General features: G+C 42.7%; 1 protein-coding gene across 3 annotated transcripts in view; it reads left to right on the forward strand.

Moving 5' to 3' along the window:
- Window positions 1-24487, forward strand: part of LOC119926793 (uncharacterized oxidoreductase ZK1290.5-like) — a 252733-nt gene that overhangs the window by 142194 nt on the left and 86052 nt on the right. For all 3 annotated transcript variants that reach the window (XM_038745180.1, XM_038745181.1, XM_038745182.1), the window contains exon 3: window positions 13028-13129. In XM_038745180.1, coding sequence (XP_038601108.1) covers window positions 13028-13129 — 102 coding nt within the window. The remainder of the gene's footprint in view (window positions 1-13027; window positions 13130-24487) is intronic.

The following is a 24487-nucleotide window of genomic DNA, read 5'->3' on the forward strand; positions in this document are numbered from 1 at the left end:
GTGGGAGAAGAGGAAAAGGGGTGGGGACTTAGGGATGGTGTCTTGGAGGAGATCTGCCTTCATTAAGGCTTTGAAGTTGGGGAGAGTAATTGTCTATCGGGTATGAGGAGGGAGGGTGTTCCAGGCCAGACGCAGGAAGTGGGAGCGAGATCAGTGGTGAGATAGATAAGATCGAGGCACAGTGAGAAGGTTAGCATTAGAGGAGTGAAGGGTGCGGGCTGGTGTGTAGTAGTAAAGTAGTGATGTAAGGTAGGAGGGGGCAAGGTGACTGAATGCTTTAAAGCCAATGGTGAGGAGTTTCTGTTTGATGCAGAGGTGGATGGGCAGCCCTTGGAGTTTCTTGAGTGGCGAAACAAGGCCTGAACAAGGCTTATGTAGAAAAATGATCCTGTCAGAAGAGTGAAGTATGGACTGGAATGGGGAGAGACAGGAGGCAAGGAGTTCAGCAAGGAGGTTGAGACAGTATTCCAGGCTGGATAGCATGAATGATTGGATTAATGTGGTAGCAGTTTGGATGAAGAGGAAAGGGCAGATTTTAGCAAGGTTCAACTGACAGGGTTTAGTGATGGGATGAATAATAATAATAATAATAATGACATTTATTAAGCACTTACTATGTGCAAAGCACTGTTCTAAGTGCTGGGGGGGCTACTAGGTGATCAGGTTGTCCCATGGGGGGCTCACAGACTTAATCCCCATTTTTACAGATGAGGTAACTGAGGCACAGAGAAGTTAAGTGACTTGCCCGAGGTCACACAGCTGACAATTGGTGGAGCTGGGATTTGAACCCATGACCTCTGACTCCAAAGTCCATGCTCTTTCCACTGAGCCACACTGCTTCGCCAATGAATGAGAGAGAGGAATCAAGGATAATGCCAAGGTTAGGGACTTGTGAAACAGGAAGGATGGTGGTACCATCTACAGAGATGGGAAAGTCAGGGGAAGGACAGGGTTTGGGTGGGAAGATGAGTAGTTCTATTTTGGACGTGTTAAGCTTGAGGTGACTGGAGGACATCCAAGTAGAGATGTCTTGAAGGTGAGAGGAAAGGCAAGACTACAAAGAGGGGGAGAGATCAGGGCGGGAGATATAGATTTAGGTGTCATCTGCATAGAGACGGTAGTTGAAGCAGTGGGAGCAAATGAGTTCTCAAAGAGAGTGGGTGTATATGGAGAATAGAAGGGGACCCAGAACTGAACCAAAAGGGACCCACACAGTTAGGGGATGGGAGGTAGAGGAGGAGCCTGCAAAGGAGACTGAGAGTGAATGGCCAGAGGGTTAAGAGGAAACCAAGAGAAGGCAGAGTCAATGAAGCCAAGGTTGGATAACGTTTCCAGAGGGGGGTGGTCTACCATGACGAAGACAGCTGAGAAGTTGAGGGGGATTAGGATGGAGTAGAGGCCATTGGATTTGGCGAGAAAGAGATCTTTGAGGGGGCAGTTTCTGTGGAGTGAAGGGGATGGAAGCCAGATTGGAGGGGGGTCAAGGAGAAAATTGGAGGAGAGGACTTTGAGACAGCAGGTGTAGACAACTCTCTCAAGGAGCTTGGAGAGGAATGGTAGGAGGGAGATGGGGTGATAATTGGAGGGAGTCATGGGGTTAGGGAGTGTATTTTTACCCTCCAGAGAAGCAACATGGTTCAGTAGAAAGAGCATGGGCTTTGGAGTCAGAGGTCATGGGTTCAAATCCCGGCTCCACCAATTGTCAGCTGTGTGACTTTGGACAAGTTATTTAACTTCTCTGGGCCTCAGTTACCTCATCTGTAAAATGGGGATGAAGACTGTGAGCCCCCTGTGGGACAACCTGATCACCTTGCAACCTCCTCAGTGCTTAAACAGTGCTTTGCACATAGTAAGCGCTTAATAAATTCCATTATTAATATTATTATTATTATTATTATTATTATTATTATTATTTAGGCTGGGGAGACATGGGCATGTTTGAAAGGAGTGGGGTAGCAAGCCATTGGAGAGTGAAGAGTTGAAGATGACTGTTAGGGAGGGAAGGAAGGAGGGGACAAGAGTTTTGATTAGGTATGAAGGAATGGGAATGGACGTGCGGGTGGAGGGGTGAATTTTGAGAAGAGTCAGGAGATCTCCTATAGAGATACTGCTGGGAAGGATGGGGTACTTGAAGAGGGGGCTGGAATGGGGAGGGACTGAGGTGGGGCAGGGGCGATTTTAGGGAGCTCATGCCTGTTAGTGTCAATTTTCTTAATAAACTAGGTGTCCAGGTCACTGGGGGCAAGGGATGGGGAAGCCTGAGGAACAGGGGGCCTGAAGAGGGTGGAGATAATAATAATAATAATTGTGGTATTTGTTAAGCGCTTACTATGTTCCAAGCACTGTTCTAAGTGCTGGGGTAGATACAAGGTCATCAGGTGGTCCCACGTGGGGCTCACAGTCTTAATCCCCATTTTACAGATGAAGTAACTGTGGCACAGAGAAGTGAAGTTGGCTTGCCTGTGGTTCACACAGAAAACAAGTGGTGGAGCTGGGTTTAGAACCCACGTCCTCTGACTCCCAAGCCTGTGCTCTTTCCTCTAAGTTTCTCATACTGGAGGAGATACAAGACAGTGTGGTCAGACACATTCCCTGTCCTTCATGGCACTCACACTCTAAGGTAGGAGGGAGAACAGGTGTTGAATCCCTAATTAACAAATGAGGAAAGTGAAATAGAAGGAAGTTAAGTGAGTTAGCCAGGGTCCTACAGCAGGCAAGGTGCAGAGATTAGAACCCAGGTCCCCTGACCTTCAGGCCCATGCTCTTTCTGCTAGACTTTGCTCCTGTTACCCTTTGTATGCCTACTGGGATATACAGACATCTACTCTATAACAATCTTTTCATTTTGAAATTGGTGGTGTGTTTCATATTGAGCATTAATAAGTACAACAAGCCCATAGACTTCATTCATTCAATCGTATTTATTGAGTGCTTACTGTGTACAGAGCACTGTACTAAGCACTTGAAGTTCCTGAAAACATTGAAACATTCTAAGGTGGACCAATTTTCCCCATGAGCCAATATTTCCAAGAGGGGATTGGTTCCCGAACAGCCAGGTCAGGCATCCAATTTTTACAAAAAATATCAATTATAAATGAGTAATAGAGCTACATTACCATGTTTTATATTGACTCAGAATGAAAATAGGGTAGTGGAGTTTTACTTTTTTGAAAGTAAAATGGACTGTCAAACTCCCTGATGCCTCTGCCTCACAGTTAGATAACCTTCACCCCTTGGCCTCACCTGCGCTGCCCCTTCCCATCACCCACACTCCAGGACTTGGTGGCACAAATGGGATTAATGTTGTAAAGCTGAAACAGGGGCTGAATTTAGAAATGTTAAAGTCCCGTCAATCAGTCAATCAACCAATAAGTGGTATTTATTGAGCATTTGCTGAGAGTACAGTAGAGTAAGTTGACATGATTCCTGCCCTCAAGGAGCTTACAGTCTAATGAGATGTTGGTTGTATGCCCAACATCTTGTCTTATACCCAAAATGTTTTCTAGAATATGGAGCGAGATGACAGTCCCTGCCTAGTAGATGTAATAGTACATATTGATAAGAAGAGTTGCTTTGCAAGTTCTATATCCATTCCTAATCTGCAGTGAAGAAAATTGGAATATTCCATACAGAGTAATAAGTCTAGATTCATGCTAATTGAAGAAATGGTTATAATAATAATAATGGCATTTATTAAGCGCTTACTATGTGCAAAGCACTGTTCTAAGCACTGGGGAGGTTAAAAGGTGATCAGGTTGTCCCACGGGAGGCTCACAGTCTTAATCCCCATTTTACAGATGAGGTAACTGAGGCACAGAGAAGTTAAGTGACTTGCCCAAAGTCACACAGCTGACAATTGGCAGAGCTGGGATTTGAACCCATGACCTCTGACTCCAAAGCCCAGGCTCTTTCCACTGACCCACTCAGTCTCCTCAATCCATGCTGGTAATTAACAAAAAGAGTTTTCTGTCAGTTTCCTATCCACATGATAGCTGGTCCCATTATTCATTTTTACTTAAGAAATTTTTTTTGAAAAAAATTAAAAAGCAGACTTGTACTTTTAAAGGAACTGCTTTGCATAACTTACTGTTCTGTGAAGTTCACATGAGCAGATGGACTCAGGAAAGAGACATGTCTGGCTTTGGGTTAAAGATAAATTCATTAACTTCTCTTTTCAACAGAGTTGAATCACTGTTCAGATATTTACAAAGTCTAGGTCAGCGCGTGCTTTTATGTGTAAATGTGCTTTCTCTCAATGCCCATAGTTGTAGGTATTACCCACAGATTTAACCTTTAGGGTTCCGTTCAGTCCTAAATGTCCATATCTTCAGGACTGGATTTTGTCTTGTTTGTCATGTTGTGGATCTTCAAGAAGGTACAGCCAGTCAGTTGTAGCTATTGAACATTTACTGTGTACAGAACCCTGTACTAAGCACTTGGGAGAATGCAGTGTAACAGCTTTGGTAGATATATTCCTGCAATGTAACAGCTTTGATAGATACATTCCCTGACCACAAGGAGTTTCCAGTCAGAAAGGAGAGGACAGTGTCAGTGAAGCCAAGACTGGATAATGTTTCAAGGAGAAAAAGGTGGTCCATAGTGTTGAAGGCAGCTGAGAGGTCAAGGAGGATTATGATGGAATAGATACTTTTGGATTTGACAAGAAGGAGATCATTGGTGACTTTAGAGAGGGTAGTTTTGGTGGAGTGAAGGTGGCAGAAGCCAGAGTGGAGGGGGTCAAAGAGAGAATTGGAGGAGAGGAAGGGGAAGTAGTGTCGAAAGGTAGGAGGGATATGGGGTGATTAACTTGAGGGAGTTGTGGGGAGGGATTTTTTAGGCTAGGAGATTCATGAGCACGTTTGGAAGCAGTGGGGAAGAAGCTATTGGAGAATGAACAGTTGAAGATGGCCATCTGGAAGAGAAGAAGGGAGGGGGCAAATGTTTTGATAGGGTGTTAAGGGGTGGGGTCAGAGGCATGGGAAGAGGATGTGGATTTTGGCAAGGGCCAGGAGATCTTCTCTTGAGATACTGCTGGGAAAGGTGGGGGAATTGAAGAAGGGACAGGAGGAGGGAGGGACTGGAGAGGAGCAAGGGGGAGATTTTAGGGAGATTATGCCTGATGCTTTCAATTTTCTCAGTGAAGTACATGGCTGGATCATTAGGGGCAAGAGATAGTGGGCTGTGGGGCAGGGGTTTGAGGTGGGAGTTAAACATCTGAAACAACTGGCGAGGGAAATGGGCATGGGAGTCAGTAAGGATGGAGAAATAATGTTGCGGGCTGAGGAGAAAGCAGAGTTAGAGCAGGCGAAGATGAAAGTGAGTTAGGGGAGATTGGCTTGATACCTGGTTTTCCGCCGGCAGTGCTCATCAGCTCATGCACAGAAGTGAAGGAAGCAGACTGCAGAGGTGATCAGGGCCATGCCTAGTGGTGTGAGATTAGCAAAGGAATAAGGAAGTGAGTGAGTTCAGTGAGAGAAAGCAGTATGGTGTAGTGGATACAGCATGGGACTGGGAGTCAGAAGGTCATGGGTTCTAATCCCGGCTCCCTCACTTGTCTGGGCAAGTCACTTCACTTCTGGGCCTCAGTTACCTCATCTGGAAAATGGGGATTGAATCCCATGTGGGACATGCACTATGTTCAGCCTAATAAGATAGTATCTACCCCAGAGCCCCACGTGGGACAACCTGATTACCTTACATCTACCCCAGCCCTTAGAACAGTGCTTGGGACATAGTAAGTGCTTAACAAATATAGAAAAGCAGCGTGACTTAGTGGAAAGAGCACGGCCTTGGAAGTGAGAGGACGTGGGTTCTAATCCTGGCTCTGCCACTTGTCTGCTGTGTGATTTTGGGCAAGCCACTTAACTTCTCTGTGCTTCAATTACCTCATCTGTTAAATGGGGATTAAGAATGTGAGCCCCATGTGGGACAACCTGATTGCCTTATATTTACCCCAGCGCTTAGAACAATGCTCGGCACAAAGTAAGCGCTTAACAAATACCATAATAATAATTATTATTATTATATTATTATTATTATTATTATTATTATTATTATTATTATATTCAGTAGAAAGGGTAGTGTTGGAGCCATCAGTTTGTACATCAAGAGAAAGTAGTTTAGTATGAAGACTAAACGGTGCATTATAACTTGCGAAAAATGGTTGGGGTAAAAAGATCAGAGCTTTGTGTTGGGGAACAAGTCATATTTGCAGGTGAAGAGGTTCTGGCCAGATAGAGGGGTTTCAGAGTTGATGAGGGTAGAGAGAGGCAGTGTTGCTCAGTGGAAAAAGCACGGGCTTGGGAATCAGAGATCATGGGTTCTAATCCTGCCTCCGTCACTTGATGATGATGGTATTTGTTAAGCGCTTACTATGTGCCAAGCACTGTTCTAAGTGCTGGGGTAGGTACAAGGTAATCAGGTTGTCCCATGTGGGGCTCACAGTCTTAATGCCCATTTTACAGATGAGTTAACTGAGGCACAAAGAAGTGAAGTGACTTGCCCAAAGTCACACAGCTGATAAGTGGCAGAGCCGGAATTAGAACACACAGCCTCTGACTCCCAAGCCAGGGCTCTTTCCACTAAGCCACGCTGCTTCTTCACATACTTGTCAGCTGTGTGACCTTGGGCAAGCCACTTAACTTCTCCGTGCCCAGTTACCTCATCTTTAAAATGGGGATTAAGGCTGTGAGCCCCTCGTGGGACAATCTGATGACCTTGTATCTACCCCAGCACTTAGAACAGTGCCTGGCACAGAGTAAGCGCTTAATAAATACCATCATTATTATTACAATGACTGGAAATGTTGAGATGGAGTATGTGTTCAAGTTGGTGAATGGGCAAGTTGGGGTGGAGCAAGAAGTCAGTGAAGTTGAGGAGTGAGGGGAAGTGGGCAATGGAAGGGTCTTCACAAACATCCACATGGATATTGCAGTTCCCAAGGATCAATGTAGGGATAGAGAAAGAGAGAAGGGATGTTAGAAAGGGATCGAAGTGGTTTAAAAAGTTGCTGGAGGAGCCTGGGGGGTTGAAGTGAGAAGGAGAGGGGAGGTAGATAATATAATAATAATAATAGTGATGGTATTTATTAAGTGCTTACTAGGTGCAATGCACTGTTCTAAGCGCTGGGGAGGTTACAAGGTAATCAGGTTGCCCCGGGGGTGCTCACAGTCTTAATCCCCATTTTACAGATGAGGTAACTGAGGCACAGAGAAGTTAAGTGACTTGCCCAAAGTCACACAGCTGACAATTGGCGGAGCTGGGATTTGAACCCATGACCTCTGACTCCAAAGCCCGGGCTCTTTCCACTGAGCCACGCTGCTTCTCTAGGTAGATGACCGTGACCTGTAACTGGAGTGAGTGGTAGAGGTGGATGATATGAGCCTCAGAGGAAGGGTGCAAAAGTGGTATTGGGGAACAAGAAGGAAGCCAACTCTTCTCCCTTTCCCAGTGAGTCTGGGGGCGTGGGAGAAGATGAGGTCTTCTCTAGAGAGAGCAGAAGAGGAGACTGTATCATCTGGGTAGAGCCAGATTTCAGTAATGGAGAAGAAAAGCAGTTAATGGGTCAGGCACCCGTCAAGGATGAAGGGAAACTTTCCCATGATGGAGGGAAAGCTTTGTTCTTTTGGAGTCTGGCTACAGAAGCAAATTTTTTTCCAATGCACAGGTCATTTTGGTTTCAAATAAGTCTGTTGGCCTTCGCAAAAGACAAAATTGATTTTGACATAGCATTATTCGGTGAATTAATAATGTTTTCTTTTTGCCCATTATGTGCAGAGCACTGTACCAATATTTGTCACAGGAAAGAAGCACAAATTTCACTTAGTGTCTATACTTGACAATAATATTCAAAATATCTTTTAGAACATGAAGAAATAGATGGTTCTTGTCTAGTGATTTCTGTTATTAGATACGTCAGTGATGCATGAGTAGGCAAGGAAGTAGTTACAGAAAACAAGAAACAGTGATACTTAGGATGTTGGCAGATGGAGTTTAATGATAATGGAGAAGCACACTAAATTGAAGACATAATAATAGTAGTAGAAGTATTTATTGGGCACCTATTTGGTGCAATGCACTGTACTAGGTGCTTGGGACATACAGAATAAACAAGTCAGATCTTCTCTACCAAAAAGAACCTTTACTCTAATAGGGAAAACAGACAAAAAAGTTTTACAATTCAAGTGGTCAAATGCAATAATTAAGTACATATATTTACATGAGTGGTTGAGGAGGGTGTAAATAGGTGCATATGCTAGAGTTGGGTGAAGGGATGATATCAATCAATCAATGGTATTTATTGAGCACTTACCATTTGCAGGGCACCATACTAAGCGCTTGGGAGAGTACAGCAGAATTAGCAGAAAGATTACCTACCCATAATGAGTTTACAGTCCAGAGTTGATGTGGCTTAGGGTGTTGGGAAATTGATAAGGGAAGGCTTCTTAGAGGGGCTGGGAGTTTAGGAGGCTTTAAATAGGGGAAGAGCTGTGGTCTCTCTGATGTAAGTGTGATAGAGTAAAGGATACTGGGAAACTACTTGAGTAGATAGACTGTTCTGCTATGTGGCATGTAGGAGAGGAGTGGCATTCCATGAGCAGGGATTTGGGGAAGATTAGAAGACAAAATGATGATCCTGGGAAGAGCAACAGGTCCCACAAGCAAATATGCATCAACACAACAGGAAACCGACTTTATATGTTCACCGTGTGGAGTGGATTGTTGAGCACACGTAGGTCTTCTCAGCTGGTATTCATGGGTTGGATTGCAATCTCATCTTTGAAAACGGAGTATAACTTTGATATATGATTTAACCATTCTGCCTCCTGTCTCTTCCAACTTTAGTCCATACTCCACTCTGCTGCCTGGATCATTTTTCTACAAAACCATTCAGTCCCTGTTTCCCCACTCTTCAAGAAACTCCAGTGATTGCCCATCCACCTCCACCTCAAACAGAAACTCCTTACCATTGGCTCTAAAGCACTCAATCACCCTGTCCCCTCCTACCTTACCTCTGATTTCCTACTACAGTCCAGCCTGCACACTTTGCTTCTCTAACGCCAACCTACTCACCGTACCTTGATATTGCCTGTTTCACCACCAACCCCTCACCCACATCCTCCCTCTGGCTTGAAACTCCCTCCCCCTTCATATCTGTCAGACCACCACTCTCCCCACCTTTAAAGCTTTATTATGAGCACATCTCCTCCAAGCATCCTTCCCTGACTAAGCACTCATTTCCTCTCTCCCACTCCTTTTTGTGTCACAACGGGATTTGGATTTCTGCTCTTCATTCACCCCACCATCAGCTTCACAGGACTTATATGTGTGTGTGTGTATATATATAAATCCATAATTTACTCATTTATATTGATGTCTGTCTCCCCCTTTAGACTGTAAGCTCATTGTGGGCATAGAACATGTCTACCAACGGTGTTACATTGTGCTCTCCCAAGCATTTAGTACGGTGCTCTGCGCACAATAATCACTCCATAAATAATAATAATAATTATAATAATAATGTTGGTATTTGTTAAGTGCTTACTATGTGCCAAGCAGTGTTCTAAGCACTGGGATAGATACAAGTTAATCAGGTTGTCCCATGTAGGGCTCACACTCTTCATCCCCATTTTACAGATGAGGTAACTGAGGCACAGAGAATTTAAGTGACTTTCCCAAGGTCACACAGCTGACAAGCAGCAGAATCAGGATTAGAATCTATGACCTCTGACTCCCAAACCCGGGGTCTTTCCACTAAGCCACGATTGGTTGATTTGTGTTATCAACCCTCTATCCTTTCCCTGCTCTCCTTTCTGTAAACTCCTTATGGGCAGGGAATCTCCCACATGCTTAGAACAGTGCCCTTCACATAGTAAGTGCTCAATAAATACCTCTGATTGATATTCCTTCATTCCCGTTGCCCCACATCCATCTCAACTGCTAACTCCTGAAACATGGCCCCTCAATTCTCCCTTCTTCCTCACTCCTGGGTTTGCCCTGTGACTCATCAGTCAACCTTCCCTCCTCTTCTTTATTTGCTTCTGGGAAAATAAGTTGTTGAGTCAAAGGAATACTACTGTGTCATGCTTAGGCTTAAGAAGAGGTGGCAATGACTGCAGACCAAGTGGCCTTTCAAGAATCCAAAACAAGAGCTATTCAGTGGTTCGAAACGCTAGGGAATAAGGCATTCATTGTATCATCGTTATTTCACTGATGTATGCAATGCTCAGTTCTTCTACAGTGCTGGTGTTTACAGTGCATTGTGGATAAAACACTGCTGGGGGATTAGGGAACATTCTTCTGAAACCCACATCTGTCTGGATAGAGTGTGATATGATGTCAAAAGAAATTCATTCATTCATTCAATCGTATTTATTGAGCGCTTACTGTGTGCAAAGTGCTTGGGAAGTACAAGTTGGCAACATATAGAAACGGTCCCTACCCAACAACGGAAATGGTTGTGCCCACAACATTAGTCAAGGTGCCCAGTGTCTACCGTGAGTTTTCCATACTAGGGGGTTGGTCGAGAAGGTAAGCCCTGCAGCCCAGATCTGAGTGCATTTCCAAGTGGCTAAGCCTGATGGGCTCTGAAGGTTAATGTGGGCAGACTTCAAGGTTTTAAAAATTCACCTTTGGGTGGAGGCCTGTTTCTGTCAATTTACCTCATTGTTGCGGTTTCGTATAGGCCTGTTTTCGCTTTGAACCATTAAGGTTTTTGATCCAAAAGGTAGGCAGCACCTGGCTGAGAAGCAAGACTCTATGTACGGCAGCTGTCGGGCCCGGCGACGTGCGTCAGTCGACCACAGACAGCTTACCCCATCACTTCTTTCCGGTTCTTGTTTATTTCTTGAAAATGGCAGTGGCATGAATAGACCCAAATTAATTGTATCTCTTCAGAGCAGAGGATGATTTGAAAAGAAAAGAAGGGTGTTAGGTGCCCCTTCCTGGAATGAAGTATCAAGGAGTCTTTTCTGAGTACAACATTTTCAACTTCATCAACTTCATTATAATTGCAAAGCATAGTATTTACATGTTCAGTTTTTTAGTCTTAATTCAGTGACATATTTTTTAAAGTGTCATTAAACATCAAATGGTGTTCATTTCCTTCAAAGATGAATTTACACATAATCATGCCCTGAAACAGCTAAAGGAACATATATTTTTGTAATGGTATTTGTTATTAATACTATTATTATTAATAATAATAATAATAATAATGGCATTCATTAAGCACTTACTATGTGCAAAGCACTGTTCTAAGCGCTGGGAAGGTTGCAAGGTGATCAGGTTGTCCCATGGGGGGCTCACAGTCTTAATCCTTATTTTACAGATGAGGTAACTGAGGCCCAGAGAAGTTAAGTGACTTGCCCAAAGTCACACAGCTGACAATTGGCGGAGCCAGGATTTGAACCCATGACCTCTGACTCCAAAGCCTGTGCTCTTTCCACTGAGCCATGCTGCTTCTCCACTTACTGTGCGCTTACTATGTACCAGGTACTGTACTAAGCACAGGAGTAGATACAAGCTAATCAGGTTGGACATAGTCCATGTCTGATATTGGGCTCACACTCTTAATCCCCGTTTTACAGATGAAGTAATTGAGGTACAAAGAAGTTAAATGACTTGCCCAAGGTCCAATAGCAGACAAGTGGCGAAGCCAGTATTAGAAACCAGGTCCTTCTGACTCCTAGGCCCTCAGTGTATCCACTAGGCCACACAGTCGTTGAAGCCCATATAAAAGCTATCTAAAAGCTGATAAAAATAGTGATATTTGTCATAAAAAATGCTTCCACACTTGCTTATTTGCTTATTCTCTATTAGCCAGATAAGTGTAGCATATCTGGCATTTGCATTTATAGTTCATCATCTTTACACATGAGGGGCAGCATTATAGTCAATCATGCAATCAGTGGTGTTTACTGAGTGCTTTCTGTTTGCAGCTCACTGTTCTAAACACTTGGGATAGTGCAATGCAAAGTAGTTGATAGTTATGATGTCTGCCTTCAAGGAGGTTGTAGGTTTTAGCGGGAGTTGGATGTTAAATTGTGGATAAGGGATGTGAATGTTGTTGCCTTGGGAAGTTGATATAACTTGAACCCATAAAGGATGAAGATTCCCTGAAAAAGCCATTTTGCAAGATACCGTCAATTTTACCTCAATTTTTCCAGATAGGATTTCAAAAGATACAGCAGCAGAATATAACTCTTCTTTAGACTGTAAACTGTGAACTCATCTCTAGACTGTAAGCTTGTTTTGGGCAGGGAACATTTCTGCTAATTTTGTTGTATTATACTCTCCTAAGACTTTAGTACAGTGCTCTGCACATAGTAAGTGCTCAATAAAGAGCATTGATTGATTGATTAATTAAGCAATGAAATCATGTGTTACCCATCTCTGTCATATTTTTTAAAATTCTGGAAATCACATGCTATGAAATACCGTAACAGTGACATTTACACAACATATAATAAATAAAAAGAACAGGATTTAACTTTTTAGGTTGCAAGGTACCTACTGTATTCTCCCCTTCTAGACTTTTAGCTTCTTATGGGCAGGGATTTAACTTTCCCAAATTGTACTCTTCCAAGCGCATAGTTAGCACAGAGCTCTAATCACAGAGTAAGTGTTCAGTAAACACTATTGAATGATTGATTGATTGAGCTCTTTGAGGGCAGGGGCAGTTTGTTTTTGTTGTACTAGCCTCCAAGAGTTTAGTTCAGAGCTCTACTTACAGGAGGTATGCAATTGAATGATTGAAATGACTGGATTTTCTTATCATGCTTTTGCGCATTTTAATCTGCAGACCCAATTTTTGAACAATAACATAAATGAAATGTGGGTAATCTGAATGAAATGAACAATTTATGTAAATGTCCAGGAATCTGATGGTAATAGTACTGAATATTAGTGCTCATCAAGGTGTAGGAAGGGCAAATAAATGTTCTCTTGGTTTGCTTATAGATCTTATTTTCTTTTTATGCCAAAAAGAATCTTTTCCTGTTCTGAGGCATGACTGTTTTCCTTTTAGATCTGTTCTTGATCCATTGGCCTGATGCACAGCTTCCCGGGAAGAGCAGCCGAGAGGCCCGAGCAGAGACCTGGAGAGCCATGGAAGATCTGTATGATCAAGGTGGGAGCAGTGGTTTGATTTGATTTTCACTCTGGAAAAAATAAGCCATCACTTTTTTAATCTATAGACATAAAGCGTTATTTTTTGAGATGAACTCCGTAGTTACTTGAATTTTTCCATGTTCCATGTTCACTGAATTGCCTTGCCCCCTCATACCTCATCTTGCTACTCTTCTACTACAAGCCAGCCTGCACACTTCGCTCCTCTAACACTAACCTTCTCAGTGTACCTTGATCTCATCTATCTCACCTCCGACCTCTCTCCCACGTCCTGCCTCTGGCCTGGAACACCCTCCTTCCCCATATCCAAGAGACAGTTACTCTCCTCCTCTTCAAAGCCATATTGAAGACATATCTCCTCCCGTGGGCCTTCCCTGACTAAGCCCTCCTTTCCTCTGTTTCCATTCCCTTCTGCATCATCCTGACTTGCTCCCTTTATTCATCCACCCCTCCCAGCATTTGTGTATATATCTGTAATTTATTTATTTACTCACATATTAATGTCTGTCTCCCTCTCTAGACTGTAAGCTCATTGTAGGCAGGGAATGTGCCTGTTTATTGTTGTATTGTACTTTCCCAAGTGCTTAGTACAGTGCTTTGTGCACAGTAAGTGCTCAATAAATATGATTGAATGAATGAGTGAATGAAGGGAATGTTCCAGTGATCTCACTCTTCTGGAGATTGGGCAGAAAAAGAATTGTAAGCTTCTTGCATTAATTTTAACAGACCTTCAATTTCCTTTGTAGACTGAGGTAAACCTGACTTCCTCTCTAACTCCCAATTTATTACTGTAATTTTACTGGTTAGTTAAATTGAAGTTTCTAAGTTTCTAAGAGAAGCAGCGTGGCTCAGTGGAAAGAGCATGGGCTTGGAAGTCAGAGGTCATGGGTTCAAATGCCGGCTCCGCCACTTGTCAGCTGTGTGACTTTGGACAGGTCACTTAACTTCTCTGTGCCTCAGTTACCTCATCTGTAAAATGGGGATTAAGACTGTGAGTCCCATGTGGGACAACCTGATGGCCTTATATCCTCTCCAGCGCTTAGAACAGTGCTTTGCACATAGTAAGCACTTAACAAATGCCACCATTGTTATTATTATTATTATTATTCTTACAGTGACTGGAAGGTCAGGGGAGGAGAGGTTTGGGTAGGTAAATAAGCAACAGCTTCTACAAAACTGAAAAAATACACACCCCTATCCACCCCTAGGAAATGACTTTATTTCCTTTCAGTACCAAAAAAACCTAAATACCAAATGAAGTAGCCTGATGAACATCTTCATTGAAAGTATTTTTTTAATGCATTTTTTAAACAGTTACTTTGTGCCAGGCAGTGTAATAAGTAATAATAATAACAATAATGATGGCATTTGTTAAGCACTTACTATGTGCAAAGCACTGTTCTAAGCGCTGGGGGATTTACAAGGTGATCAGGTTGTCCCACGTGGTGCTCACAGTCTTCATCCCCATTTTACAGATGAGGTAACTGAGGTTCCAAGAAGTTAAGTGACTTGCCCCAGGTCACTTAGCAGACATGTGGTGGAGCCAGGATTAGAACCCATAACCTCTGACTCACAAGCCCGTGCTCTTTCCACTGAGCCACGCTGCAGTGTATGCGACCTAATCAGGTTGAATACAGTCTATATCCCACTGAAGCTCACAGCCTTAATCCCCATTTTACAGATGAGGTAACTGAGGCACAGAGAAGTGAGTGACTTGTCTATGGACATACAGCAGAAAAGTGGTGAAGCCAGAATTAGAACCCAAATTCTCTGACTCCCAAGCCTGTGCTTTTTTTTACTGGTCCAGTCTGCCTCTATTTCTCTCCTTGATCAATTCCAAATAACCAAAGCAGCTAAAAAAAAGACTCAGGGAAGACTCAGAGTCTCAGTTTTGAAGGATTCTGTAAAATGGCTCCTATGGCTTTTCCCCCACTGCTTTCAAATATACTCATCTCCCCTATCTTAAAAAAATCCTTCCTTGACACCGTGTCTCCCCGCAGTTATCATCCCATCTCCCTCTTATCAGTCCTCTCCAAACTTTTTGAATGAGCTGCCTACTCTGGCTGCCACCACTTCCTCTCCTCCAATTCTCTCCTTGACAGCCCCCACTGGCTTCCATCCCCTTCACTCCACATAAATTGCCCTTTCCAAGGTCACCAATGATCTCCTTTTTGCTTAATGCAATGACCTCTATTCCATCCTTCTTGTCTCACAAACCCATAACTTTATAATGTTATTCTCAGCTCATCTCTCTTATTCACGCGACATATTCAATCTGTCGTTAAATTCAGTCAGTCCATTTATTCCACCACTAAAATCAGCACTTTACTCTCCCTCCAAACTTCTACTCTGTTAATTCAGGCATTCATCCTATTCCACCATAGTTACTGCATCAGCCTCCTTGCCAACCCCCCCTGCCTCCTATCTCTCCCCATTCCAGTCCATACGTCATTCTTCATTTTTCTACCAATTGTTCAGTCCACATTTCCCTGAACCTCTAGTTGTTGCCCATCCACCTCCTCATCAAACAGAAACTCCTTATCACCATCTTTAAAGCACTCAATCACCTTGCCCGCTCCAACCTTACCTCGCTGCTTTCTTACTACACCCTAATCTGCACACTTCACTCCTCTAATGCCAATCTGCTCAATGTACCTCAGTCTTGTCTATCTTGCCATCACCCTCTCACCCTCATCTTGCCTTTGGCTTGGAACACCCTCCTTCTTCATATCCAACACATGATCACTCTCCCCACTTTCAAAGCTGAATTGAAGGCACATCTCCTCCAAGAGTCTTCCCTGACTAAGCCATCATTTTCTTCCTTCTTCATCACCCTTCCACTTGGATTTGCACCCTTTATTCACCCCCTCTATGCCCCACAGCACTTATGTACATATCCATCATTTATTTCTTTATAATAATGTCTGTCTCCCTCTCTAAAATGTTAGCTCACTGTGGGCAGGGAATGTGTCTACCAACTCTGTTATATCAAACTCTCCCTAATGCTTAGTACAGTGCTTTGTATACAGTAAACAATAAATATGTTTGATAGATTTATTGCTAATCTTTTAGAACAAATTATCTTATGACATAACCCCACCTCCCTGGTCATGTCATCTCATTAGCTATCCTTAGCGTTAAAGTATATCTTTAGTTATTCCAGTTATTGGTTTATTCACTCATTTTTTGCCCCTATGTTTTGCTTTTTTTTTTGCTGTATGTTTGCAATGTGTATCTTCCTGTTCTTTGCTGCTCCAAGACAAACACCTTGCCATCTGCTTCTATTATATGTTCCCAGGAACTTAGTAAAGGGCTCTGATGAAGGATAGTGATCAGTAAATACTGATAATGATGCTAATGATGATGCTTGCAGAAGAAGTATTGGCACCAATATCATCCTTGAGGTGCTGTATTTATCTTACTCTCAATCACTTACTTCCTGTACTTCCCTGAATAAGTGGTTAAGAGGGCTTTTTAATCTGAAGATGTCCCTTACACTCAAAGAAGTCACCACTAAAAGTGAAGTGACTCAAAAGGTCACTGGGGATCCACACTCCCAACCACATTTTGCAGCCACAAAGAGTGGCCCTTGTTGTGCTGACTTGTTTGTTGTTTCCTGTGTTTGGAGAGTACAGGTCTCACAAACACAGGGAAGAGTAAGATGAACCTATAGTCTGGTAAGCCTAATGCCAAACTATAACTGCACCCTGATGGGCAGCCTTCCAAAGGATGTTCTTGCCTTCTCGATTCCATTTTATACTTCTGTGCCTATCGCTACATTGTTGATCAGTTTCTATAATGTTTTGACTTAAAATTCAGTTTTCTGGGACCAGTTATGTTGTAAATCCAAGGACTGCTCATTTCTCAGTTTCAAGTTGCTGTGGACTGTGAATGTTCTTCTTGGCCACTATAAATAAAAACTCCTTCTTCCTTTGTGATGTATAAAGATTTGGAAGCTTTGAAGATTAAAAACTTGTAAACTCCTTTCTACTAGATAGTACAGTTCTTCCAGTGTCTCATATCAAAGGTAGTTTGTTCTGTTCCAAATAGTCATTATCAGATTTCCATGTCTAATGTAGAATTATATATGAAGTCATATGCCAAGTCTTTGTTTTTCAGCCTCACCTGATCTTTGACATCTTTAATAATACCTAACATTTAATAAGTTGAAAATATTTTATATGCATTTTCCCATTTATCCTTACATGTTTGGTAGCTATCCAACATCGTATTTGCAAGAAAACAATGGAAATAGTCTATTAGTCTATCTAACAAATGGTATTTTACTCTTCCAAGTGCTTAGTACAGGGCTCTGCACACAGTTAGTGCTCAAGAAGTACCATTGATTAATTAATTATTCACCATTTCATTTTTAATGCTAAATGTATGCATTAGGCTGTTAATATTTTACAAATAATTTCTTAGTATATTGCAAGTGTTTTAAAGCTCACCTTCATACACACTTTTAATTGCATAAACGTCCCATTACTGGAATTGGTTTGAGAGGCCCTGTTTGCACTAAGGTTTTTGGTTGCAATTCAGCATGAAAAGGAAGAGTTTTGGGCTGATGTGATGATGCAGATAGGATTTTTTTTTTCCCAGTCCAACTATGTCCTTGCCAGTGCTCCTTGACTAATGTCTTCCAAATACAAAGGAGAAGAGGAACCCACCGAAATGGTAAATCAGTAGCTGTGTGTCTGGGGCACTGTATGTCCAACAACCAAACATCAGCAACAAAATAAGAGTTTTGTGGGAGAAAATACAAAGGGAAGGGGAGAACAAGTATCTGGAGGAGGTTGTAAGATCCTTGAGGTCAGGGAATCACGTCTGTTAATTCTGTTGTTCTCTCACCTGTGCATAGTGCAATGCTCTGCATTCATTCATCAGTGAATCCTATTGTTTGATTAACTGATCATTTGCCATAGTTCTGGGTTATTTTTTCATCCCTAATGATGAAGTTAGCAATACGAATTTAAGAAGTTAATATTTCAGTTTTCCAAATAATGTCTAGATCAATACTATATATGAATATTAGATCATATATTATATTTATAACATATAACAAATACATTTATGCCCCTTTAAAATGCTTTCATGCCTCTAGAATCTGTGTATCACTCTCCATTTGGATTTTGAAAGCAGCCTTAGGATCCTTGGGGCTGTAAGTGTGCATACCGCAGGGCCCCATGCTGCCCTAAGCTTAGTAGCCCAACCACGTTGTTCGTGGTACAGTGAAACCACATTAAACAAAGTTCTGGAAGGATAGTACATTATAATAAGGTTGTTTGCATCTGCTGCTCTTGGCAAAGCTTTACTATGAAAGTTTTGTGGGGCTCAACATGCACAAACCGTTGCTCCCCTTGTTGAACTAATGTTGAATTGGGATCCACATTCTAGAAAGCCATGATAGGAAAGAGGTCTTACTATTTTCAAGGGTCAAAATTGAGGTTAAGGAGTTTCTAGACCGAGCATTGCTATCAAAGTAATATGCAGAGTTCATGATCCAGAAGAGTTAAAAGTGGCCAAGGCCCCCTTAACCACCCTGGGGTCCTAGGACCAATGGATTTTGTGGGGTTTCAAAATGCATGACATCATTACATCATGCTGCATATGACAGCATTGAAGCTATCTCCCCACTTGAACTGATTAGCACCTGGTGAGAAGTCTCCCCCATCCCCGTGTGGCTCCCCCATGGTATTCACCCAGCCCTTGAGGATTGATTCCCTGCATGGATTTACGATCGCTAATGGGACTGCTAGCATGGTGAGCCCCAGACAAATGTCTCTGCACTGCAGCTGGAGTGCTTTTACCTGAGTTTGGGGGCCAGCGGAAGGTGAGGAGAGACAGAAGAGAGGGTAATCCTCCACTTTGTTTCTCTTCCTGCAAATCTGGGGGCTCCCTCCCCAGATCCAGTTAGCAAAACTGAGACGGGGATCTTCTGAGCCTGGTGTGCCTGGACTTCGGTTCCTGCGTGCATCCTGTATGCCCCCTAGACTTTAGGCTCTTTGTGGGCAGGGAATGGGTCTACCAACTCTGTTATCTTGTACTTTCCATGCATTTGGAAAATACTCTGCACACAGTAAGTGCTCAGTAAATACCACTGATTGATTTCCCATGCTACAGGCTAGAGCTGAGGGAGAGGAGGAAGTTTCAACATAGAGGGGGAAATAATTGAGGGGAAGGTGTGGTCCATTTGGCCAGGCTTTAGAGCATTTTTTTGGCAGGGTGTGTGGATTGCAGTGCTGGTGGCTGCTCATGTAGCTGGCGGCCACAGTGTAGAGTATTTCTTAGCCTTCACAAGCCTCTGTGTTAATCGGCCCATACAGTGACCCATAGTTAATGTGATCATTTACTTGCGGTGGCTAACCACTTAGTATTTATTTGAAGATTAAAATTTTCCACAGGGGAATCATGACATTGACTGAGTGCGGTATTTTAGGTAATGAAGCCCTTGCTCAATTAGTGTGATTTCTTTGATCATTCACCTGAAGTCAAACCATCTGCCTTCCTTGGCTTAGATCCTACACGGTCTGTCTTATGTTTCACTACAAGCTTAGGCAGTCATTTCTGAAAGTAGCAATCTGTAAGACAAACAAATGAACTTTATAATTGAAGTGTTGTAATTTTTGCTTTCTCTCTAGTTCATTCATTCATTCATTCATTCAATTGTATTTATTGAGCACTTACTGTGTGCAGAGCACTGTACTAAGCGCTTGGGAAGTACAAGTTGGCAACATATAGAGACGATCCCTACCCAACAGTGGGCTCACAGTCTAGAGGGGGGAGACAGACAACAAAACAAGACATGTGGACAGGTGTCAAGTCATCAGAATAAATAGAAGTAAAGGTAGGTGCATATCATTAGCAAAATAAATAGAATAGTAAATATGTACAAGTAAAATAAATCGAGTAATAAATCTGTACAAACATATATGCAGGTGCTGTGGGGAGGGGAAGGAGGTAGGGCAGGGGGATGGGGAGGGGGAGAGGAAAGAGGGGGCTCAGTCTGGGAAGGCCTGCTGGAGGAGGTGAGCTCTCAGTAGGGCTTTGAAGGGAGGAAGAGAACTAGCTTGGTGGATGTGTGGAGGGAGGGCATTCCAGGCCAGGGGGAATTAGGTTCAGTGGTTCAGTGGTAGGCTGCAATTTTGAGGAAGGTAGCGATAAGTGTTCCATGTGTTCTCAGTTTTTTTTGAATTTCTATCCCAGCAAAGGTTCTGTGAACAATCAATGGCAGCACAGCCTAGTGGATAGAGCACTAGCCTGGGAGTCAGAAGGGCTTGGGTTCTAATCCTGGCACCTCCACTTGACCGCTGTATGACCTTGGGCAAATCATGCCACTTTTTTGTGCCTCAGTTACTTCATCTATAAAGTGGGGATTAAAATTGTGAGCCCCATGTGGGACAAGGACTGTGTCAACCTGATTAGCTTGTATCTAACCCAGCGCTTAGTACTGTGCCTGGCACGTAGTAAGCACTTAACAAATAGCATTTTAAAAAATGGCACAGGGAGTATTCCGATACTACATCTTTGTGCGTTTTAACTTCATTAATAGTTCAGACTCTTTCATTTCAGAACATCAAGAAGAAATCAGACTCAGAGATCTGTAAGGGCCCCAGAGGCCATCAAACCTATCATTTTCCCTCTAAATTACCTGCCTTTTTCAAAGTCTTCAGGGAAATAGATTACATAGCTTCTTTAGGATAACCCATTCCACTGCCAATCATTTATACGGTTGGAAATTCTTCCAGGGTTCTGGTGAAACTGGAATGTCTTCATAAGAAGGGTTACCTATTTCATTGAAATCCAAGCACAGAAAATCATGTGGCTCTAGAGACCATTATTAGGCTTATCTTGGAGGAGAGAGCTACTCATTCAGAATTAGAAATAAGCCTACCTAGCTTCAAACTCACTAATAATCAATCAGTGCTATTTTCATTGGTTTCATTTTCAGTGGTATTTACTGAGTACTTACTATGTGCAGAGCACTATTAAGCACTTGGGAGAGTACAACAGAGTTCATTCGTTCATTCATTCAACCGTTTTTACTGAGCACTTACTGTGTGCAAAGCACAGTACTAAGCACTTGGGAGAGTGTAATATAACAATAAACAGACACATTCCCTGCCCACAGCAAGCTCACAGTCTAGAGGGAAAGACAGATATTAATATAAATAAATGAATAGATGAATAAATAAATGAATTACAGCTATAAACAGATATGTACATATATGCTGTGGGGATGGAAGGGAGGATGAGTGAACGAGCAAATAAGAGTGGCACAGAAGGGAATGGGAGAAGTCAATAGGAGGGATTAGTCAGAAGATTTTCCCTCAATAAGGCTTTGAAGTGGGGGAGACCAATTATCTGTTTGATATAAGGAAGGAGGGCATTCCAGGCCAGAGGTAGGATGTGCATCTAGCTTTACTTCTTTTTATTCTGATGACTTGACACCTGTGCACACGTTTTGTTTTGCTGTCTGTCTCCCCCTTCTAGATTGTGAGCCCATTGTTGGGTAGGGACTGTCTCTATATGTTGCGAGTGCTCTGCACACAGTAAGCACTCAATAAATATAATTGAATGAATGAATGTGGGTGAGAGGTTGGCAGTGAGATAGATGAGATCAAGGTACAGTGAGAATGTTAGCATTAGAGGAATGAAGTGTGCGGGCTGGGTTGTAGTAGAAGAGTAGCAAGGTGAGGTAGAAGGGGGCAAGGTGATTAAGTGCTTTTTAGCCAATGGTAAGGAGTTTTTGTTTGATGCGGAGGTGAATGGGCAATCACTGGAATTTGGAGACACATTCCCTGCCCACAATGAGTCTAGATGGTCAGTTTGAAGCACTTCTTTAATATGAAGATTCCAAGAAACATCTTGGGCAAAGATTGTTTATTCAGTGCTTATTATGTAGAGAGCACTTAACTAAGAACTTGGGAGAGTATAGTGCAATAGAGCTGGTAGACGGGATCCCTTCCCTCAAGAAGGTTATGATCTAATGGGATCATAATACCAATAGTATTCTTATTCTTGTTGTTGTTATTCTTATTATACTAGTTTAGCACTTACTATGTGCCAACACTGTATAAAACACTGGGATAGTTGCAAGATAATCAGGTTGGACACAATCCCTTTCTCACAGGGGATAACACTTACTGAGAGACTACGAAGTATAGAGTATTCTATTTTGTGCTTGGGAGAGTACAAAGAGTTAGAAGATATGATCCCTGACCTCAAGGAGTATGCATTCAAGTGGTAGACACAGACCCTTAAATGCATTTCAGATAGGGTAAGTAATGGGGTATATAAAAAAATCAGTTTAAGAGCTTCAGTGGTGTAGTAACTTAATATTTAGGTGACGTAAGAGTTGAGGATGCTATTGGGGAATGCAAGGTGGGAAGATTATAGATTGCTTGGTGAAGGCCTCCTGGAGGAGATGTGGTGAGATGGGGAGGGTGTTAGACATGAAGGGGGATGGAGTTCCATTAAGTCAAAAGGGTGTAAGAGGTTCATTCATTTATTCAATTGTATTTATTGAGTGCTTACTGTGTGCAGAGCATGATACTAAGCTGATTTGCTCCAGTGACTTCACCTAACATCTCTACATGGATGATTTCCAAATCTGCCTCTCCAGGCCTGACCTCTCTCCTCCTCTACAGCCTCACGTTTTTTTCTGCCTTCAGGACATTTCTATTTGGATGACCTGCCGACACCGCAAACTTAACATGGCCAAAACAGAACTCTTCATCTTCCTACCCAATCCCTGTTCTCCCACTGGCTTTCCCATCACCGTAGACAGCACTGCCATCCTCCCTGCCTCACAGGTTCATTACCTTGGGGTTATCTTCGACTTATCTCTCTCATTCAACCCATATTCAATCTGTCACCAAATTCTGTCAGTTCTACCTTTACAGTATTGTTAAAATCCACCTTTCTCTGCATCCAAACTCTTATTACACTGTTCCAAGCACTTATCATATCCCACTTTAACTACTGCATCATCCTCCTGCATGTCTCCTGTCTCTACCCACTCCAGTCCATACTTCATTCCATTGCCCAGATCATTTTTCTTAAAAAAACATCCAGTCATTGTATCTCTACTTCTCAAGAACCTCTAGCGGTTGCTCATCCACCTCTGCATCAAAGGGAAACTCCTTATCATTGGCTTGAAAGCATTCAATTAGCTTGCCCCCTCACATTTTACCTCATTGATTTTCTACTACAACCCAGCCCTCATACTTCACTCCTCTAATGCCAGCTTACTCACTGTACACTGATCTCTCTCACTGCTGACTCCTTGCCATAGCCCCCCTCTGGCATAGAACTCCCTCCCTCTTCATATTCAACAGACCATCACTCCTCCCACCTTCACCTCCTCCAAGAGGCCTTCTATGACTAAGCCCTCCTTTCCTCTACTCCCTCTCCCTTCTGCGTTGCCCTGGCTGAAGATCAAGAAAATTAGGATAACGTGGTATCTATCCAAGTTAGCAAGCAGGTGGTCCCTGGTGATCTCAGTGGAGTGAAGTTGGTGGGAACTGGATTGTAGAGATTTCAGTCCATAAAGAAGATATGCCTACTGATCCATTAGCGGTAAAAGTGATTTTATGTGTAGCACCCAGCAGAAGATCTTTCAGGAGGCAATTGGGTAGTCACACAACTACCCAGTGGAGGTCGATGGAGAAAAGAAGCGGCTACTCTCTGTATCAGCGTTGCGTAGAGATGTAAGTCCTCTTTGTGTCTGAGACAGTACAGCCCCGTCTGCTCACTGTAGTCATAGCAGCAATAGTAGTAGTAGTTGCAGCAGCAGCATTTATTGAGTAACTGTTCTGTACAGCGTGTACACTAGGTGCTTGGGGAGTTCAGAATAACAAAGTGACTTGATCCCTGCCCACAATAATAATAATAATAGTAATAATAACAATGACATTTGTTAAGTGCTTACTATGTGCAAAGCACTGTTCTAAGTGCTTGGGGGGAGGGGGGATACAGGTGATCAGGTTGTCCCATGAGGGGCTCACAGTCTTAATCCCCATTTTACAAGTGAGGTAACTGAGGCCCAGATAAGTTAAGTGACTTGCCCAAAGTCACACAGCTGAGAAGTGGCGGAGCTGGGATTAGAACCCATGGCCTCTGGCTCCCAAACCCGGGCTCTTTCCACGCTGCTTCTCACAGTTTTCTCAGTTTTCACAGGCTACTCACAAGGAGCCTACAGTTTAATAGGGGAAACAAACATAAATGTATTGACAACTCGAGTGGTCAAAATAAATAATCAGGTACACCAATTTATATAACTGCTTAGGACATTGTAAATAGTTCATAAATACTAGAGTGGGATGAAGATGGTATGACTTAGGGTGCTGGGAAATCA

This window comes from Tachyglossus aculeatus, chromosome 4 (assembly GCF_015852505.1).
Source record: "Tachyglossus aculeatus isolate mTacAcu1 chromosome 4, mTacAcu1.pri, whole genome shotgun sequence".
In the NCBI taxonomy this organism is placed as follows: domain Eukaryota; kingdom Metazoa; phylum Chordata; class Mammalia; order Monotremata; family Tachyglossidae; genus Tachyglossus; species Tachyglossus aculeatus.